Source organism: Merops nubicus, unplaced genomic scaffold, assembly GCF_000691845.1.
Source record: "Merops nubicus isolate BGI_N331 unplaced genomic scaffold, ASM69184v1 scaffold41495, whole genome shotgun sequence".
NCBI classification, from domain to species: domain Eukaryota; kingdom Metazoa; phylum Chordata; class Aves; order Coraciiformes; family Meropidae; genus Merops; species Merops nubicus.
In genome coordinates this window covers 3,098-25,300 of record NW_008608377.1, presented here as the reverse complement: position 1 = coordinate 25,300, position 22,203 = coordinate 3,098, and the positions used below count along the sequence as shown (strand labels likewise).

At 37.2% G+C, this 22,203-nt stretch overlaps 1 protein-coding gene across 1 annotated transcript; it reads left to right on the top strand.

The window, feature by feature from the left end:
• Positions 1–160: 160 nt before the first annotated feature.
• TBC1D21 (TBC1 domain family, member 21) lies at positions 161–21,421 on the top strand (the record flags this gene model as incomplete). The annotated part of the gene is made up of 13 exons (XM_008940244.1): positions 161–371; positions 5,111–5,213; positions 6,186–6,383; positions 7,901–8,029; positions 9,872–9,975; positions 10,269–10,363; positions 11,761–11,877; positions 15,413–15,513; positions 16,202–16,301; positions 16,637–16,734; positions 18,941–19,057; positions 19,635–19,721; positions 20,380–21,421. Coding segments are annotated over 13 exons (1,667 nt in total), but the record flags the coding sequence as incomplete, so codon positions are not given.
• Between the last annotated feature and the right edge of the window lie 782 nt (positions 21,422–22,203).

Genomic DNA, 22,203 nt, shown 5'->3' with positions numbered 1-22,203 from the left:
CCATTCCAAGCCTCAAACCATAACATTATGATACACATTTTATTGTCAGAACTAGTACTGGGTTTTGGGTTTGTTTTTTTAGGAACAGTGACATGTACAATGCATTTCTAATTGTTAGCATGAAGTCAAACTAAAATTATGTTGTGATTTTGTTTTTAAGATGCTGCAACTCATGCAAATGGAGAAAGCAAGTGGTCATTCCTGTTCAGTTTGACAGATCTGAAATCAATCAAACAAAACAAAGAAGGCATGGGATGGTCTTATTTGGTGTTCTGTCTGAAGGATGATGTGAATCTTCCAGCTCTTCACTTTCATCATGGAGATAGCAAGCTATTGATTAAATGCCTTGAAAAGCATGTTGTGCTGAATGAGTAAGTATCAGATAACTCTTAGTTCTGATTTAACATGGACTATTGTTTTACTTTTTAAATTCTGTAGTGAATTTCAGATTAACTCTTCCTGATGTATTCTTTCTTCCCTTTTTCATTTGTAGAATTAATTTCAAAGGTGACTGAAACTAATTTCACTTACATATTTGGAATGGACACTGAAGTTTTAAAATTGTTTGAAGTATTTATGAAATAGTTTAGAATCTGTTGAAGTGTTATTAGCTCTGTAATACCTCACCAGCTCCTTCTAGTGGGTACAGAAGCTTCTCATAAATGCTGTGTAAAGTTGAATCCTTAGTGAACTGCTTCTATTAAACGGGATAATTTGGGTTAAAATTTGAGGTCTTCTGCTTTGTGGGAAATATCTACGAGTATTGACATCAGTGTGTGAGGTAACTTACAGTACTATTAACTAAATTAATTTGTATATAAAAGTTTCCCCTACAGTTCTGTTCCACTTAATTTCTTGCTGTGGGTAATGTTTCACACTTGATCTTTACTCTCCAAATTGACTTCCTGAATGTAAACATAGTTAGACCCTATCATAATGTTAAATGCTTGGTGTTTCTTGTGTATTTTTTTATCTCCAGGTTTTTCACTTGGATGAAAGCCTTTTTGATTGGCATAGTATAAATGCTGAACAAAAAAGTTCTGCTCTCACCCTGTAGGCCTAAGTATAATTTAAGAAGGTGACAGGGTAAATACGAGTAGGTAGAGCATGAAGAAACAATGAGGTATGACAGGTTTTCTGTTTTCAGAACTGTTTTTTTATCGTTACTTGCAACATAATATTCTGATGACAGATTTCAAGGTGGGCAGTGAAATGGCTGAGAGAGTCCTTAGAGTTCTTCTCACATTGGTAGCATCAACGAGGTCAGAGTTGCCTTTGACAAGTGAGGAGGGCTGTCACTGACCAATACTGTTTGGCTGGAGAGCGAGCCAGCAGGACATGAGGGCTGTAGATTCACTGCACTGATTTGTGAAAGGCTTTGGCAGTGTCAGGATGTAGTGTTGGAGTTGGTGATAATTAGAAGTTGTCAGCTGTGTGGAAAGGGAGCATGGTCAGCATGAACATTGGGTGAAATGGTACTGGCTATAGCATCATAGGTGAGCTTTTTAAGGAGAAGATTCAAGAAGACCAAAGCAGAGGCTATTAGTGGGACAAGATAAAGGTATAGGAAAGAATATTCTTTTGTACATCTGCAGGTTGGGAAATCCTGGATGACAACTTCGTCTTAAATCCTGAGTTTCTTTTCTCTAGGTTCTCTTTGAGTTCTTCCTTAAACCTCCTTTCATTTCATTTTCTAATCTCACTACTTCTGCAGGTGCAGGGGAATATTGTCATCCTGCCATCCCCCTGCTTCCCTTCTCTTCCCCCCATGGAAATTGTGTTCTCTGAGCATGCTGCTCTGTGTTTACTTATTTGTGGGTATCTTCCAACTAGTTGCTGGTAGACTAGGACAGGTTTTTGAGGAAACCTATTTAGCAAACACTGAAAAACCACCTGTGTTGCATAGTAAGTCACCAAGAGCTTTGTACCCTCTGTATGTGATCTGTTGCCTGTATCCTGCAGCAATGTATTTCAAATTTTCTGACTCACTCCCTTAATATGTATGTAATGCACAGGGCCAAGTTTTAAGCAGGCCTAGTGAGTACATCTGACAATGTGGTGAACTGGTTTGCATTGACTTAATCCAAACTCTGTTCTTGTGATTAACTGTCAGATAGAAACTTTAAAATTGTAGATAAAGATTTTTCCCTTACGCCTTCTTTCCATTTGAGGCTTTAACAAAAGCAGTTTAAAACTAATGAATTCATGCTGCTAGGCTTGTTTTAATTACCATTATTTAAAGAGCTTATCATCTGAATACGTATATAGTGTGTATATATATACAAAGCAATATGCAATAGAAAAGTTGATGTCGTGTGCTGCAAATAGTTATGCTTCACATTGCTATGTAAAACTAAATTGTGAAATTGGTGAGTCGCTGAATGAAAATGAAATAGGTAGGGATTTTGGTTCCTGTTTCGGACACTGTCTCTTCAAATAGTGTGCAGTGAGTGAGTGGGCACTTACTGTTCTTCCTTTATTTGAACTTGTGGATTCTTAGTTCTTACCCTTTGTAGACTCTTGCCAGGTGATGCAGACATTTCTCTTGGGTCAGTGCAAAACAGCAGTCAGGTGGGGAAGAAACTGCAGAGGGAGAGGCAGTCATGTCCTCATGTGGCTGTTTTTAAAGGCAGGCAGTGGCACAGGGCTTGTGCAGCCTGGCCCAGCAGCTCTGCACTGGGGTCCCCAGGAATACTTACCAGATGGACCTCCCTCTTAAAGTTAGACAGGAAACCTGAGGCGGTGTTCAAGCATGCAGGATGTGCTGAGCTGCTTAGTGTTGCCACCTCAAACAGTTGTAAGCACTGATGAATGCAACAGCAGATACTTCAGGAGCTATAAAGCAAAAAGCTGAGGCAGCTATGGAAATCAAGTTTGAATGAAGTTAAGCATTGAGCTTAGCAGGAACCTCCATGTTTAGCTTTCTAACTTAGATTCCTCTCCTCCGGTTATGGTCTGTGTCTGTCACTGGTGTGCATATTTTCTGTGGTCTATTCATGAATCGTGATGATTTTTTTTTTATGAAGGAAAGAGAAAAGAGCAAATATGCCACATAAGTCATGGAAATGGCAGACTTCAGGCTCTGTATGCTTCTGTTGTTTCCAAGTGGTTATTTATGCCGTAGTGCATGCTGTATCCAAGTGCACAACCTCATTTAGGAAAAGATGTTTACTCAGTTCTCTGGATGCCACAAGCAAATACTTGGCAGCATAATTACTTGTTATCCCAAGCTCTAGTTTATAACCTCTAGTTTATATATGGGATTTTGATGTTAAGGCAGAAAGTTTAGCTTTTATCTAAAATATCTTTCTGTCCTAGGTATTTCCTTCCTCCATTCCTATTACCTCAAAAGTTTTTGCTCTTCTCTAACAGCATTCCTTATAAAATGTCAAATCATTGCTGAAATCAGTGTGTGAATTGGCTAAACTCTAACAAAATAGTTGTAGCTTGATGCTCTAAAAATTGTGCTTCCTAGTTTCACAGCACCAGTCTAATATTGACAAAATGTTATGTAGGGATGATACTTCCTAACTCACAGGATTATGAGTAATAATAAAGTGTCTAGCTTACAAATTTGTTTTGACCATTACCCAAGTAGCTGTTGATACCCAATGGGCTAGCCAGAGAGAATGTTTAATTAAAATGGAGATATGGTACAAAGTTTTTGTTCTTTTAGTTCAGGAAAACATAATACATGACTCAGCCTTTGCCCCTGTGATGGTTTTTAGCAGAATCCAGTTGAGCTTCACTAACGGTTGCTGCCTCAGAACTGTGTCTGTGGTGTCTGGCTGTCTCAAAATGAGATCTCTTGGTGCTTTTCATATCCGTCAGTGTTAATGGTGTCCTGTCCTGTTGGAACAGGGGAGAGATAAGGCTTATTAAAGTTCTTATCTTTGACTTTAATAACATGGTAGATGATGCAGGTACTAATAAAAATAAAAGTAATTTTTCTTTCAAAGACTAGAAATAGGGGATTTAAAGTTTGGGAGGGAGCAACGGAGAGGTATTTTAGAACTGTAAGTCTGTGCAAAGTCTATTAGTCAGGTGGGAAAGCTCTTGGCTTTTCCCTGCCCAGCTGGAGTGTCAGCCCGGCTTCTGAGCTGTTCCCTCTTCTGTCATGTATTGAGCTGTAAATTGATGATTCAGGAGCTGGATAATGAACCGATGGGGTATCTGTGCTGGCAGAGGGGAGAAGATGGGATGTTGGGGTGGGGGGATGAGAGGAAAAGAACAGAATAACTACTAGGAGCAGCACGGTTCCACTGTCTTTTGTTTTTACTGTTTTCATCTGCCTGTGCAAGCCTGTCAGAGGCAAATGTTAGAGTGAAGAACAAGAGTGTACACAAACAGTGAGTTAGGCCACATCAGGTTTGTGTTTGTTCAGCTTTTAGAGTCTACACAGAAACACATTTGCAGGGCTGTACTGAGATGGTTCTGTTTCAGAATACAATGGTGGTGGTGGTTTTTGAGGTCCTATCAGTATGAATGTTAGAATTATTCTGACAGTAGCTATTGTGATACTGTTGGTTAGAAATTTGTTGATGTGCATTCATACGTTGGAAAGCAGTGTGTGTTCCTTTATATCATGTTTTACAGCGTGTCTTAATGTAAGATGTACTAATTGCTAGAAAGAATTCCATAATTGTATGTGTTGATGTGGGCTCTTTTCACTTCTTTTGCTACATTAAAGGAGTTTCAGCATACGTTCTGTTGGGGCTCACCATGTCTCACTAAATTTCCTTCCCTGTACCACCTCTTTTTTTTTTTTTCCATTCTTCAACTATAGTTTTCTATATTTGATAGAACTTTATTTACATGTGGGTGACAAGTTATCTTCCACAGTAATTTCTCACAACTTCCTCAAAAGCATCATGATTTTTCAGAGGAGGGAAGAGTACAATTCAGAATTAATATGATGATGACTATCTTTCTGAAAAGTGAAAGTCCTGTTTTGTAGTGTGTTAGCTTGTGAACTTGTACTAAGAACTAAGACTGATCTTGTGTCAAACCTGCTTCCTTTGCACAAAACCCGAAATGTGACTTCAAACCAAAAACATTCCCAGGAAAAACTGATGGCACTTACACAAACCCTGGTTTAATGTTATTGCAGATCTCCACAGGATAAACGTGTTCTTCTTGTGAATTCACAGAACAAGTCTCCGTCACAGTCTTTTGAAAATCTCTTTGATGAACCATCATATGGCTTATTACAAGTATGTATTACCTTTGATATTTTTTTATTCTGAAGACACTTATTTAAAAAAACCCTACCCTACCATGTTACACATATATTCCCTGAATTATTGCCATTTTAGAAGCATAGATTGCATCCTAAAACAAATGCATGCTATAGAAAGTACACTTATTTATAAGTTGTTTTCTGTGTTCAAATAGTTTTTTAGCTTTTCTGTACTACTATGTCAAACCTTTTCAAGTGAATGTTGTCTGTGACTGTATATTTGGGTACAGATAATTCTAGAAGTTGTTAAAAAATTAGGAGTTGGCAAAATCTAATAATTGCAATTTTCTAACTTTTCTTGACTAACCTTTTCCGTGATATTTTCTGAAAGCTTTGAAGAGGTGCTGGGAATACAGTAGCAGAGAGCACAATGTTGCCTAAAAGAGTTTGGGTTGTTGTTTTTTAATGCTAACACTGCCTATCATTTGTTTGGGTTTGTGGACTTGTGAAAATCAGCAGCAAAATTTCCAGTGACTTGAATAAGGCCAGAGTTTTTGACCCTTTTATTTGTTTAATTGAAGAAAGTCTTCACAAGCAAATTACATTAGTTTCTGGTTTAGTTGTCAAATCAAATTTTGTGTAAGATTCCTAGCAAACTACCTGATGATTCAAGATTTTTTTTCTTTATGAAGATAGAGAAGCCAGGCGTAAGGAAGATGTTTTGTGGCATTAATCACTGCAAAGCAAACAGTAGTTCTGATCTACTTTTATCCATAGGTCAGGCTTACTGAGCACACGGCTATCCAATCTTTCAAAACAATCAGTAGCATTATCTTAATACTTCAGATACATTTTTTTTAAACATGTACCGTATGAAACTACTGACACATGAAACTTCAGTAACTGAGACCTGCAATAGTCTTCCTGTTGTTTTGCTTTCTTTGAGTACAGGGATTCCCAATAATCTGAGGCTTTTTGTATTTTACTTGTTTCCCTTGTAACACAGAAGCTGAAGAAAGATCCATACACAGTAACAATGGGAAGATTTTCCAAAGTCACAAACTACATTTTTGACAGTTTGCGCTTAAGCGACCCTTCGAGTCAGAGGCGGCCGCCGTCCGAAATGGCGGATTTCCTCAACGACGCCATTCCTGGGCTGAAGATCAATCAGCAGGAGGAGCCCGGCTTTGAGGTCATCACACGGGTGAGTCTCTCAGCCCATGACACCGCTGCCTCGTTTCCTTTGACACTCACCTCTGAAGGAATGGCAGGACTTGAAGCTTGCCGAGTTAACACTGTTTATGCCTGGTGGTTGTGGTGTGTGCTGGCCTGCTCTTTATTCACAAGAGTGAGATCATCAGCAGATGCCTCTGGAATATGTCACTTTTATGCCTGCAAATGAATTTTCCTTTGAAAGAAAGTTTGTCATTACTGAAATGGGTGCTGTCATTATCTTAGAGTCACTACCCTGAAAAATGACCGTTTCATGTTTAGTGATTACTCTGTGATTGGATAGAGCTACGTTAAGTAAAATGGGGGTATGTGAGTTAATGTTAAAGTGATTAGTCAAGAAAGTTTATTTTAAAAGGGCCCAGAAGATTAAAGCAAAGTATTTAATTGGATAATTAGTGTCTAGGGTGAATAAACATACAGATTTCTGTATGACTTGAACCATGCTAGAATGAACTTGTAACTTTTGGGCTCCTGTTGGTGTCTTTTATAGATAGATTTATCAATGAGAAAAAGCATAACAAATGCTTCATACTGAAAATAACACTGACCTGTATGTCTTAATCTTGCAAATGCCTTAGACTTCTAAAGAGTTGAAACACAAATTGACTTGGTGGGTTGCCATCATTGAAGTATTTTTAGAAAGCAAGGAATGGTCTGCTCAATTCTGCTGTGCTTAAACATACAGTTTGGGAACTGAGAGAGACTAGCCACAAACTGTGAAGCTTTGGTGGGTGTCAGGAGTTCTGAAAGCACATACAGTCTTGGTGTCTTTTTAAGGGGTGGTGAAACTGAACTTTCAGTTGCTCTCTGCAGGCTATGTGGATATAGCATGTCTGAAATCAAGTAATTTTTCAGATCATTCTTAATAATATCATAGAATCATTAAGGTTGGAAAAGACCTGTAAGATCACCGAGTCCAACCATCAGCCCAACACTACCATGACCACTAAACCATGTCCTGAAGTGCCATGTCTGCATGTTTTTTTTTGAACTCCTCCAGGAATGGTGACTCCACCACCTCCTTGGGCAGCCTGTTCCAGTGCCTCACCAATGCCTTGGATGCATTAGTGTGTATCAGGAATGTGCTTTTGAAGTGAAGCTGCCTCATCCCTACTTGCTGTGTAGCACATACCTTGTGTTTCCAGTTGCAGAGGCTTATAGTCCATAGGAAGCTCCCTCAGAGGTGTTTGGGAGTAGAAGGTTATTTAAAACACACACACCCCCTCCAGAATCTGAGATATTAAAATGTATACCCAGGCCCACAGCACAGAGTGTCTTGCTCTAAAGACCTGCCTGTGTTGGTCTGCACCACTTGCTAATGTGGATAGTGTTGTAGATCCTTAGAGGTGCTAAGTGAGGTATTGCTAATGTGAAAATGCAGTTGCAGTGAATATAAAGAACTGGCAAGCTTAGAAGTGTATGTGCAGTTGTTTAAAACTACTGAAGCACTTCAGTTGGATTCATATAAATTATTTGTATGTGTTTCAGATCGATCTAGGAAAACAGCCTGAAGTTAGTAGAAGAGAGCCTGTGTCAGCTGAAGAATGGGCTAAGAATATGGATTCTGAAGGAAGAATTTTAAATGTCAACTACATAAAGCAATTGATATTCAAAGGGGTAACTTGTTTTCTCCTTTTTTTTTTTTTTTTCTTTCCTTCCCGAACCATGGTTGTGCTGTTTTCATTATACTTCATGCAGGACTTTGAGCATGTGCCAGTCAGTCAAGCTGGAGGGACTTCATAAAGTATGATTTCACGCTAATAAAGTATGATTTCGTACTAATCAAATACCTCAGCAGTCTTGCAACCCTAAAAAGTGCTCTACAAGGAGAGAGATCATGTGGTGGCTGGCTAAAGTGAATGACTTGAAAAGACAATGTCTTTAAGTGATAAAGAAGAAAAATCAAAGTGCCTTTCAGGAAAACACCAGTGTTAAGATACCAGGTTTATTCTTTTCTTTTTGATATTTTTTTGGTCTTATCCTTCTCCAGAAAAAAAGCTTCTCTTCTGTGCCCAGCAGTTTGCCTAGAGTTGGCCCTCATCAGAACACTCCTAAACACTTTTGCCGATATTGTTATATTAAACTGAGGGCTTTTTAAATATAGATGTGAACTTAGTCTCAGTGATGGAAATTTTGACGGCTCTGCTTACGTCCTGTAGCTATTCTATCTTAACATTACTCTAGTATTTCTCTTTTTTGGTGAGAATCCATTTGCCTTAATGCATTTTTTGTGCACTTGTTGATGCATGTTTGCAAGCATGCAGTTGTGCATTCTTGGAGTTTGAGCAGGAGTAGAGAAAGAGAGCATTCGTATTACAGGTGTTTTTTTTCAGGCCTATACATATTAAGTAATGTACTGTGAAGGGGTATAGAGTGAAACTGAGGCCCTCTGTTTTCTGTGACTTCTTTAATATACCTGTGTCTGAGCTACCTGATTAAGGACCATTTTGCAATCATGATCATTACTTTGTACTACCTTTGTTCCTTTTATTCCAGTAGCCCATTTCCCTGGCATCTCTGTCTGTTGCCAGAGGAGTGAGTGCTCAATTTTATTTGTGATTCTAGATCCAAGTAACTTCCAGTGCATTAAGTGCAGATCCTAATTAAATTTAAAAGAAAAAAAAAAAAATTAAAATGCTTCTCTTAAACTTCTAGCCTCTTACTGGTAAAGTTCCAGTTGCTACTTGTTTTGGCACTGGTTGATGCCATTTGCTGCACTGTCTTCCTTGCCTTAATCTGATGGTAAATAAAGAAATATAGTGAGGAATCAAGCTGGCCTTGGACTGGTAAACTGGGGAATCTGGTAGCAAAAGTGCCTCATTCTCATGACTACATTGCAGGAGTTGAGAAACTCTTTTGATGAGGTGGGATATGATTCAGCTAGTACAGTTGTCATCTACAAATGACGAGCATTGCTTGGAAAGATTTCTGACAAATGGTGTCCTTGAATGGACACTGGTAATTTTGTTTGCTTGGAAGACTCATCTGCATGTTGGTCAGTCTTGTTAGATGAATTTTTTTTTTTTTAAATAAAAGTGCAGTCATCAAGATGAGTCTGTGGCAAGACCAGAAGTTTGGCAGTTAAGCAGCATGATGTTTAAATATATACATTTTAAAGGGACCTTTTTGCTTCTGAAAGTCTGTGATGCCTGTAAGGTTTTTATTACCAGCAGTGAAGTAAAAATATAGGAATAAAAATCTTTTGTAAAGTTTCTTTTTTACCTTCTAAGGATGAATCAAGTGCTTCTGCAGTTTTCTGCTTAATTATACTCTCATCTTCCGTTTTCCTTCAACTGTGGTATGTAGTTTGCAGATAAGATTTGGCTAAAATGTAAAAAGCAGCTTACTTATAAATATTCTCAAAGTTGTTACTTTAAGAAGCATTGTATCACTATGGAAAGGTTTCCTCACAAAATCAAAATAGTCTTTTTGTTAATGTTTCATATCTATTTTCCCTAGGGTCTCTGCCATACTTTAAGAAAAGAAGCATGGAAATTTCTTTTGGGTTATTTTCCTTGGAATAGCACTAAAGAAGAAAGAGCAAATCTGCAGAAAAGGAAAACGTGAGTACAGGGGGGGGGTTTGTTGTAAAATGAATCAAAAGGTGCTTTTTTCTTAAGGCATATAGATGAGGTAGAAAGCTTTTTGAAAACATGAAAGACAGCACCTACAGATTGTTGAGTGCAAAGAGATGCGTGGGACTTTCTTAAAAATTGTTATACTGCAGTAAAAATATAATATAAATGGGTGGTGTCCAATTTATACCTAAGAACAAATGGAAAGAATGACTGCCTAAATAAAAAAGAAATGTAATAATTGAGTATGTTTTGGTTTCAGAGTTGTCTTTCTTCTTTAGGGATGAATATTTCAGGATGAAGCTGCAGTGGAAATCTGTCAGTGAGGAACAGGAAAAACGAAACTCAAGATTAAGAGATTACCGGAGCCTTATAGGTAGATTTGGATTTAAAAACATTCCTAACTGTTTGAATTCACACACTTCTACAGTTCAGTGTGAAGTTGAAAAAAAAGTAGCCTTTTGAGTAACCAGCACGAAGAGGCATTAAAAACTAACGTGTCTGTTTCCAGAGGCATCTAAACTTTGTTATATACTTAATACCAAAACTTTCTTAACCAGAGTAAATCAGAGCTTTACATATTATAGAATGGTTGAATTTTTTAACTTCCTTTACTAAATAATAAAAGGCTCAGTTTTGTCATTTCATGTTATAGTTATGTTTTTATTTTTTTAGTGAGACAATAAGAATGTGAGAATGTGGCTGTTTTAACACTTCTTGCAGGGATTTGTATACATGCATTCCAATTTGAGGGGTTTTATACCTACTTGTAACAATTTCATCAAGTTCTGCTGGCTATTAACAGTTTGTATCCTCAGCTCTCTTTGGTAGTGAGCTTTGAGCAACAATGTTTAGGATTACTAAGTAGTCATTTCAGGAGACAGAATAAGATTTTTTTGTTATTCTGAGGCATGGACTAAACTTATTTCAGCCACTTATTTAATAGGCATGCTGAAAGGGTTGAGAAAGTATAATCCTAATAGATTAGTAAACTACCTTCCCAGAGAGGTTTTTATGTTAACAGGAAAAAAAAATATTCTGACTTCAGAAAAAGCTTTGTTTCTGTTGAAACACTTCTGTTCCTTTTTAAGTGTTTGAAATGTAAATGAAAGTATTTGGCTTATGTTGCAAAATAGATCCAAAATTACAAAATACCTCTTTTACTAAAGTGAACTCAAAATTTCATTTAGTTCAAGACATCAGTCTTGGATTTCACATTATTAAAGAGTATGCTGTGTACTTGGTATGTTTGAGGCCTGAAAGCTGCCTGGTGAAACAGGCATTTTGAGCTCATTATGAGTTATAGGAACTTTAGTTAAAGTGAATTTATAAACATGCTGTCATGAACTATCACAGTGTCTTTGAGCTGATGATGTGGCAACCTTCCTACTGTGCCTTATGTGGCATTGCCCAAGTATTCATAAATGGCATTGCCTAGCTAGCTCATAAAATTGTTCTTAAACCTTGAAAGCGTAAAACATTTTCACTGAATTATAATCAGCAATTTTTCCATTAAAAATATTAACAAACAAAAAAGGCAGGAAGCTTTTAAATCTGTTTACAGAGCAAATCCTTTTATTGTAGACAGGAAGGATTTTCTTTTAAAATATTCTTTATTTTGAAATTACATTCAGTTATGCAGTTACCTCAAACACTTCAAAGGTTTGCAACAGAGGAAGAAATCAGCAGCTTAAAAAACATTCTGAATTCATTTGATGCTGGCTTTGTAGAACTTATTTTGAAAATGTTTTAAAATCTGGACTGTTTTCTTAGAAAAAGATGTAAACAGGACAGATCGGACAAACAAATTCTATGAAGGCGAAGATAATCCAGGACTGATATTACTTCATGATATTTTGATGACCTATTGCATGTATGACTTTGACTTAGGTAAGTTTGTGTTGCTCTGAATGTAGAAGCCTTTTTAGTTTTTGACAGGCAGCTTTGCTTATGTTAAGGCCTGTTAATGCAGTTGAGCTTGTACTGATTACAATCCTTTTCCTAAATGTCGAGATTTACATTTCAATAAGGTAACTTGGTTCAGTTTCTGATCCTCTTTCTTCCCCTCTTCTATCTGATGCTTATCACATGCATCTGAATTCATTAGCTGAGGTGGGATTAGGAATTAAGAAGCATTTTTTCTTCACCATAGTCCTGCTGTGTTGGGTTTTGTGTGTGTTTGGGTTTGTATTTTTGGTTTTTTTTTTAAGAATTGAAGCAAGTTTGCTTTTCAGAGTTTGGGTATTTGGAGCTTGAGTGTTATATCCATTTTTAAGAGTGATGTGTCAGTAAAAATGATAAACCAGTTGCAAACTGCTGTAATTAAAGCTCAGCATGCTGAACCAGCTGTTTGTAAACACAAGTGTTCTTATGAATACTTTAAAAGATGGTACTTGAGGAGTACACTTAACAGTCTGTCAAAAATTATGCTTTAGTGTACACATCTGTTGCAGAATGAAGAGCATATAATGCCTTGCTTTAATCACAGTGTGCATGAGATGTCTAAGTCTTGGCTTCTGTTAATTGTCTAAGAAAGGAGGAAGGGAACAGATACTTCTAGCTGGTTTCTCCCTCCACCCCTGCCACGACATTTGGCTGTTCTGTACCTGGGGTTTTTTTGGTATTCTGTCTCAAAGTGTTTGGATTCTAAAAGCCCATTTTGTGCCAGATTTTGAAGGCAAAAAGTAGGAGCAAACCTTTTCATAGCTAGTAAAGTTCCTGCAGAGCTGTAGCACTTGTCAGCTTTCATAGAATCATAGAATCACTATGCTTGGAAAGGACCTCTAGGATCATCAAGTCCAACCTTCGTCCCAATATTTCCCTAACCACTGGACCATAGCCTCAAGTGCTACATCTACTTGTTTTTTTGAACACCTCCAGGGATGATGACTCCACCACCTCCCTGGGCAGCCCGTTCCAGTGCCTAACCACTCTCTCAGTGAAGATCATCTTCCTAATATCCAATCAAAATCTCACTTGGCTCCATATGAGGCCATTTCCTCTTGTCCTATGATCAGTAATCTGGGAAAAGAGACCAACACCAGCCTCACTACAACCTCCTTTTAGGTAATTCTAGAGAGAAATAAGGTCTTCTCTTCTCCAGACTAAACAACCCTAGTTCCCTCAGCCAGTCTTCATAAGGCATGTTTTCCAGCTCTCTCACTAGCCTCGTTGCCCTTTTCTGGACCTGCTTCAGCACCTCCATTTCCTTCTTGTCCTGTGGTGCCCAAAACTGGACACAGTACTCAAGGTGTGGTCTCATGAGTGCTGGGCATGGGGGCACAATCACCTCCCTACTCCTGCTGGTCACACTGTTCCTGACACAAGCCAGGATGCCATTGGCCTTCTTGGCCACCTGGGCACACTGCTGGCTCATGTTCAGTTAGCTCTCCACCAACACCCCCAGGTCCTTTTCCACCAGGCAGTTTCCAGCCACTCCTCCCCAAGCCTGGAGCGTTGCCTGGGGTTGTTGTGACCCAAGTGCAGGACCTGGCACTTGGCCTTTTTGTCAAGTCTGTAGAAAGGCTTGATCTTTGGCTTGAATTAGAAGGGAAAAACTAAAATTTGAGGCTGCTTAAACATGTAGCTCTGTTCCATGTCTTTCCACACCTGCATTAACACATAGTAACAAAGTGTAATGAAAGCACATTCACCACCTACTCTGTTAAAAGCATTGTTTAGGTGGCTCAAATGTGTGCAGTGCATAAGTCTTCTGTTTTATAAACAAGCAAGAATAATGCAAATATATCTGACATTGTATCTGTCCAAGGCTTCTGAAGTACTCAAGCATTGATGCAATGCTGCTTTTAATCCTTAGATTAGGCAGCAGCTGCAGAGAGGTCTAATGGCACAAACTGCCATATAGGGGAGGGGACAGAGCAGCTGTCAGTACACCATTGTTCTGAATTAATTCCTCAAGTCTGTTTTAATGAAACTGGCTTTATTCTCTAAGAGAACTTTGAAACTGTCTTGAGCAGAATTCCCTCTGCATTTATTTTTAATTTGCTATACTATTAAATGTGTGGAGAACAAATGTTTTTTTCTTTTGACCTTTTAATTACTTACCTGTTTTCTGTTCCTTGTTCTGTTTTTCTTCTCACATCTGTTCTGTTTTCAGTCACTGATGCCAATCATCTTTTTAGTTACTCAGCTATAATTATAACATTAAGAAATGGAATCAGCCAAGCTTGTGACTGAGAAATGTCATGTCATGTTGAACCCACCACTGGTGGTAGACATACACAAAGATCACGTTCTCCCTTACTTAGGGAGATCAGCAGCAGTAGGGCAGTAGATAAATTGACTTGAGCAACATTGATAAGGTAGTTGGAAGATTCAGGAAGAAGGAGGAAAATGGGCTCTGAAAATCCTTGTCTTCTTTTTAATTGGGCTATTAATTACAAATGAGGAAGCTGGAAGAAGCATTAAAAAGCTATAAAATTTTAAAAATGTTTTGTAAACACTAAAATCTTCCAGCTGCTTGTAAAAATGATATACTCTAAAAATGAGCATTTTATTCTCCAGTGGAATGTAAACTGTTCTTAAAAGGCATGTGAGTGTTTTTTAGGGCAGACGAACTTGATTTGCCATTTCTGGCAGAAAACTAAAGGCACGTCCTCGAATCGAGTCTGGCGATGTGCTGCTTTAATTGCTTTCCACAAGCAGTGCCTTGCTGTTGTCCCCTTCTGCAGTTTGGTAGGAAGTAGTCTGTTGGCTGCTTGGTTACACACGTGGCCTTAGTCTTCACTGTATTTAAAATACCGTCCAAGCAGAACAGTCCCTACTTCTCTAAATACAGAAATCCTTAAAGCCAGTGCCAGAAAAAAAGAAATGTTAAATGTGAAATTTTCTTCATAAAAGCTATTGCTCTATATATTTTCCTGGGATTTGAACTCAAGATCTCATCCTCAAATCTATTTGAAAAGAAAATCTTCAGTTGGGGGTGGAGGTAATAAGGAGACATTAAAAAATTTCAAATCTATGAAAGGAAATAATGAATTGCAGATGGAGAGAAGAATAAATGAGAGTCTATATTTGATGGTGGAAGATATATATTTAATCTTAAAAATATCAGTATATGCTTCTGAGCTCTAAATGGGAACTTTTTTTACTAAACATCTACTCTGGTGTCAGCTCAGTTTGTACATGTTTTAACTACTACAAAAACAATGCATTTGTTTTATGTTCTCTTTAGATTGTCAGAAACTGCTGCTAAATGTTTTTACATCTGCTGGATGTTGGTGGTTATTAATGCAAAAATGTCTTTACTGGTGGTTGGGTTAGAAAATTGTAGTATCTGTACATACTTGGAATGCAAACATTTGTTTCGCTCAGGCATTCAACACACTTGAAAAAATGATGTTTAGCTTCTGAGTTTAACTAAATTCCTATCTGCTTTTTGGTTTTTCCCTTTTTCTCCATTTAGGTTATGTCCAGGGGATGAGTGACTTGCTTTCACCTCTCTTGTATATTATGGAGAATGAAGTAGATGCCTTTTGGTGCTTTGTATCATATATGGATCAAATGGTAAAACAAGACTCTTTTAGCTCAGATAAACAGATAAGCTATGGATAGCATTTGGGGTTAATCTGTTCCAAATTTCATTGTTTTTTTAAAAATTCTTTTAAAGTAATAATATGTTTGAAGTCTGTATGTTTTTTCTGATTGGCACGGATTTATGGTGGCTTTGTGATACTGGTAGTGTACAATACAAATTCAGCTCCTTAGAAATTCCGAATTAACTCAGACCCATCACAGATGAATTTCTATTAATCAGGAGTCCTCTAGCAACCCTTTGTTCAAGGTGATGTTTTCCTGTCATTTGTTAAATGCCACCATTTAGACTTCCCACAGACTGAAGCTTTTGAGTTGTGCATGTGGCAAAACACTGTGACTGGTAGGAGAATAAAAAAAGTTGTCTTTTTGGTTTGAGTGCAGTGGTGCTCCTTGAGGGTATAGAGCATAAGTTGATTTGAAAGATAATTTATTACATAAAAAAAGTTATCGAAGAAACACAGTTCACTGCTTCAGTTAAACCTTTCAGTAAAAGGCAGACATTTCATTAGATAGAGCAGTTAAATATGTATATTGTTAAATACCTAAAGAATGAGAACCACTGTAGCAATAATAAACTTTTTTTAAAAAAATAAAATAGATGTAAATCTCAGAATTACCATTAATAAAAATGACAGTGCTAACATTTTATTTTATCCAGCATCAGAACTTTGAAGAACAGATGCAGGGTATGAAGACACAGCTAATTCAGCTGAGTACTTTGCTGCGTTTACTAGACAGTGGATTTTGCAGTTATTTAGGTAGGTGTATTATTCATGCAAAATGACTAGAACTTGCTGCATTGTGTGCATTGATATTCTTGCCAGTATTTAAACATGATTCAAACGGTAATACCCTATGAATATAGGACTTGTAAATTAGTAATGCCAAAAAGATTTCATTAATGCTCCACGCCTATTGAAAAACAGGATCTGGAAATATCTTTAATTCTGAGAAGGGGCTACCATCTTAAAAATCTGTGATATGATTGTGGATTAAGTGATTTGAAGTGTGTTGTTTGTTTTGGTCTGTGTTTTTTTTTTTCTTTTTTCCTCCCAAATTTGGTGTTTATGAAATGTAACACTCTTACTCCTAGAATCTCAAGACTCAGGCTACCTTTATTTTTGCTTCCGATGGCTTCTTATCAGATTTAAAAGGGAATTTAGCTTTCAAGATATTCTTCGACTTTGGGAGGTAAGAAGATACTTCATCACACAAAGTCTAGCAGTCCTTGGACTTAAAACAAAAAGCATGGATTATTCTGCAAAGTGATTAATGCTCTAATAGTTTTAAAAAAAAATTATTCAGTGCAATGAGGTGGGAACATACTAGCATGTGTTATGCCTTTTTAGCCAAAACAGCAACTTGGGAAGTTAATGAAAGAATACTTAGAAGAGCTGCTGGAGATAAGTTGACTTTTTCAAAGGGGTTTGGGCAGGATCCTCCAGAATAAGACTGGACTGATACTTTCCACTTCCCGCTTTCCCTTAACTTTTAATGGAAAAGAGCTTATGCTAGAAGAACTAGCATTTGTGTGTGTGTGTGATTAATTCCTTGATACTGGTAGTAATTTATAGATTAAGTGGAATGAAGCACCGGTAGGGTGGGTTTTGTGTTAGCCAGAACCGTAAGAGAACGATGTCAGTAAGTCCAGATAATCTTGATAGGGCCTCCTGAGGCAAAATTACGTAGCATCAAAATGTGGAAGTTCTGATAATTCCACTTTAATGAGATCTTTTTTTAATTTAGGTGAATTTGGTATCAGATGGAGTAATTAAGATGAGCTAACATTTTTGTTGAACACTCTTTAATTCCTTGTTCAAGAAATTGAGAAGTGCGTCAGCGGTGCAGGTTTATTGTCTCGGGTGCATTTGATGAGAGCACAGTATCCACTGAAACTCCCAAGCAAGAGAATAAATGTTCAGATGAATGGAAGAAGTATTTCCTAGAACATAACATCACAGAGAGTTGTGCTGGGCAGCAGAAGGGTAGTGAAAGACCAGGACTGAGATGCATAAAATTGTTACTATAAATGAAAAATAATGTTGTTTCTGGTATAATGAAAAATAATGTCGACGCTTTTATTCACTTTTTCTGCTGATGAAAAAGGAGTCACATAAAGAGGAGGACCAGTATTTAAAGCTGTCTAAAGTAAATCTTTTTTAGCTTTTTATCACAATTTGGTGGAATTTACTATCGTAGAGTACTGAGGTGATATTTTAACTGAAGAGGACAAAAAAGCTTATTAATAACATTCATAAATAAGGGAACCAAAATGTATAACTGCAGAAACATTCTTGCATGCCTAAGTATAAATGTTAATGATTTTGTGGGGAAAAAAAATTCACCTGTCTTATTTTGACCCCTCAGTTTTATGCAGTCTTCTCAGTATTTTTTTACAGGCTAATTTTTCTTTTTAAATTGATGAAAACAGTATTTTTGTTTATAGTCCTAGGCTAGCATGTTTGTATTACCTCTGCTTTAATGTGTGTATATGTGTATACAGAAAAGAAACATGCTGTATTTCTAACACTTAAGTGTATTTTTTCTGTCTTGGGAGGATGATGGAAACCTATTGATATATGATAGTCTTGTAGGTTCCTTCTAGCACATCATAATACATGTTTACTGCAAGTATTCAATTTCTTTGCTAGGAGATACAGATGAGAAAAGGGTTGTCTTGTTTTCTTTCTTAGAACAAACTCATTAAGGCATTATGTTGAAGGTTTTCATGTGAAAACTTGTCACCTTTGTCACAGTTGAAGTCCAGCCTACAACAATTTTTTTGTGGGTTTTTTTTTAGTTTGTTGTTTGTGGTGTGTTGTGGTTGTTGTGTTTTTATTTTTTTTTTGTTTGTTTTTTTTTTTTTTTTAAATTTGTTGTGTTGTTTCCTCTTCCCCCCTCTCCCTCCCCCTCCCTCCCCCCCGTTCATAGCCATGCAGCTTCATTGGTATCAGTGGAGTGTGTGTGGGATTTCCAAAGGGCAGCTGTATGCACAGGAGACCGTTTTCCCCTTTGTAGAGAGAAGTGAGCTGCTTGTTAGGGCACTTCAGTCTGAGGAAAATCCATGTGCTCTTTTGTAATAACACATGAATTGAGGGAACCTATTTGAAGGTGATGTTACCTATGAAGTGAAATGGGTGAGACTGCAAGAAGGGGAGGTACCATCTGAAATTCCAGTCCCACTTTCCAGGACTCCTGGGGCTTTTTCTGTCTAATCTATGACTAAAATAAAAATTTCAAATAATTGTACAAATACTTAGTTGCCTTCAGAAAAAGCTTATTAATAGTTCAGCCCCTTGGCTAGAGGGCTTACTTTATTTTCCAAGAACTTGGAATGTTCTTTCTTTTCAGATGAGAAGCATAAGCATTTAAAAAGTGGTTTTCATGTTTTTAACAGGTCATGTGGACAGAATTGCCTTGCCAGAATTTTCATCTTCTCCTTTGTTGTGCTATCTTAGAATCTGAAAAGCAGCAAATAATGGAGAAGCACTATGGCTTTAATGAAATATTAAAGGTACTGAATTCTTATGCATTATTTAAATATTAATTAACTTTTTAGAATTAATGCAGTATGTTTGTATTTCATGTTAGGGGGGAAGAATAGGTGTGTACTGTCTTCCAAAGGGTTAAATGTGAACTCAATGTCCCCTGTGCTTTCAGAATGGTTTGTTTGATGTCTGTATTTACTGATAAGATCATTAACAAAGGGAAAATTATTCTCCCCCTTAGACTTAATATTTTTAATATGCTTAATATGTTTAATCTTAATTTCTGCTTTTTCTTCTGTAGTCTTATTTGTTCTCTCTTTGAAAATGTGAGGGGCACCTAGGTGGGCTAGCTAGTTTGTCACATTTAGAAGTACCAGAGATTCCTCTCACAGATCTTGGCTACTGGTAAAAGCCAGCTGTTGTGTACTGCACCTTTCAGTACCCATTCGTCAAAGCAAATACAGTATGTTTAGCACTTCATAGCTTAAAGGGCAAGCTTATATGGTGATACTTATTAGCAGTGCAGTACAGTATTAGTCTAATTTACAATAAAGCATATTTACCATTTATTTCACTTACTATTCTTTCTGAATGCATTTTTAGCATATCAATGAACTGTCAATGAAAATTGATGTGGAATATATACTCTGCAAAGCAGAAGCAATTTCTATGCAGATGATGAATTGCAAGGTAAAGATATTTTGAATGTATTTACTGTGAGATTTATAGACAGTAGTAGTTGGCTGTAATGGTACATGGATAACTTGTGAAATAATGAAATGCCCGAGTAGGGTAAAGAATGTGCTGTATCTATACACCACCTATATTCTAAAAGTCTATAAGGAAGAGTGATTAATTTTATCAAGTAATATTGTTCACTGGGAGAAAGCAGGATTATGCCATTTGGTTGTGATTTCTTAACTCTTACTAGATAACCCCAGTACAAGTGATTTGATGTTGAGTGTGCTTGAGAGAGATGTGGTGAAAGGTGCATCACTCTGGAAGCATCCCGCACTTACTCGGCAGAAACCAACGGTTCATTTGATAAAGCAAGTTTTAATAACGTGAAATGTAATTATAATAATTGTTTAGACTTATTTTTGTAACTGATTGTATTGTTAATCAGGAATTAATTCCTGAGCCTGTCCTCTTTATCTTTTGAAGAAGCAGATACAGCGAATGGTAACTTCGATGGAACTAACGCTGAGAGAGATGCTTTCAGTGCAGCTAAAATTCAGATGAAAGATTACTTGGGAGGGGGATCCTTATTGTTAACTTTTTTCATTTAACATTTTTCATTTAGCGATGGCGATTTTTAATGTCTGTTTTTTCCCCTCCTCCGTCCTAGGAATTGCCTCAAGCGGTGGGTGAGATCCTGGGGATCGAGAGCAGTTCTGCGACTCCAGATTCGGAGGCGGGGGAGGAGGAGGGCGGGGCTGTGCCCAGCTGTCCCACGCCGCTGTGCCAGAGCGTCCCCACGCCGGCAGCGGCTGCCAACGGAGCAGGAGACGGCGCTCAGCAGGCGGCTGAGGCACACAGCCTGGCACCTGCCTAACCACAGCAGGCTCAGCTGAAGAAAGACTTTTACTGAGCACGTTTCTTTCAAGCACTTGAGAGATGGATATTTAAATTTGGTGTTGATTAAGCTTTAAGGTTGGAAAGAAAATCTGTACTGTAATGCCCTTGCATTAAAGCTTTACAACATGACTCAACTTAACTATTTTTGTAGTTTCTTCTGCCAAAATAGCCTTTTCTTTTCAATAACATTCCTTAATATTTTTGTAGCCAAGTGCATTTTCTTTTTGCTGGTGAACTGGAAATAGATGGTGATTAAGAATGAGTTTGAGAATTACGCATTTGCAGAGCTTTCACATGTATTGATCTATGACGGTGTGAGCTCCTTGATCTGAGCAGATCTGCAATTGGCAATCTAGCAGAAGCTGCTGTCCAGAAGTTTTGAGCTCAAGAGATGCTGATGCGTTAAAGAAGGATCATTTTGTAAATGGATGGGTTTTCCCTATCTCAAATGTTTACAAAAATACTTCTAAGTATTTGTTGCTGGTTGAATGTAGATTTGAAATGGACATTTATACTTGCGCAGTTTAATGTCCAAATACTGAGTTTTGTGTAACCGGGAGTGGATGAACAGTATATTTTTACATTAACATATCTTCACTTTATATATGCATATATATATTTACACGCATTACAGACACTATATACACGTTTGTGAATACTAAAAAGAATAGTCGTATTTTCAGTATCTGAGTAAACTTGACTGTTCATTCATATGAATCAGTTTGACCAAATTAATGCACAGCTCCAACTTGGGCTCTTTTTCAAAACTTTTCTAACTGAAGGTAACTTTCATGTGAATACATTCAGTCCTACACTTGAGGTAATTTTGCAATCAATTTCTTGCAAACTTTGCTAATGTCTATCTTTGCTAGAATATTAACTGATCAATTAACTACTTACACTGTTTTTATGCCAAGATTATTTGGAGAATTGATAAGCAGATTATAAAAAAACCAAACACACCACAAACCAAAATAGTAATCACAATTAATATTAATGCATTTTTTTTGTATATGCAAAAGGCAATGTGAGTTTATTCCATGCCATGCTGATGTCCTTTGACGTTATGTGAACTTTAACATAACTGACTCAGTGTATTCATTATTTGGTAACTATTGTACATATATAAAATAAAAATCAAAGCTGATCTAGTGTTTTTAATTAAATCCTATTTAGAGAAAAAAAAATTGTCTGGTTGTTGATATAAGAAGCTGAGAATAGAGGGGATGGCTAAAGGTGGTTAGTCCATCGGTATTCTATATTCTGTGAGTAATGAAGAGTGGTGGGCACACCTGTTTTTTGCAGTGGAAAATGCTCATCTCCAGGCTGTTGATGTGTGGGGTGTGCCAGAGCTTGCTTTTCTTTTGGTGCAGTTTACTTTTACAAGTGTTATTCATACCATCTAAAGCAAACACAAGTAATACAAAAAGGCTTTAATAGATAAATCAAGTCGTTACAATAATTTCAGACGCGATTAAACTTCTCTCACCAGTTGTGAACAAACAGTGGTGAGCCCAATCAGTATAGATTTTGTTTTTAATATCGTCAGTGTGCTATCTTTCATCAGTTAATAAGAAGAGTCTTCTGCGGTGCA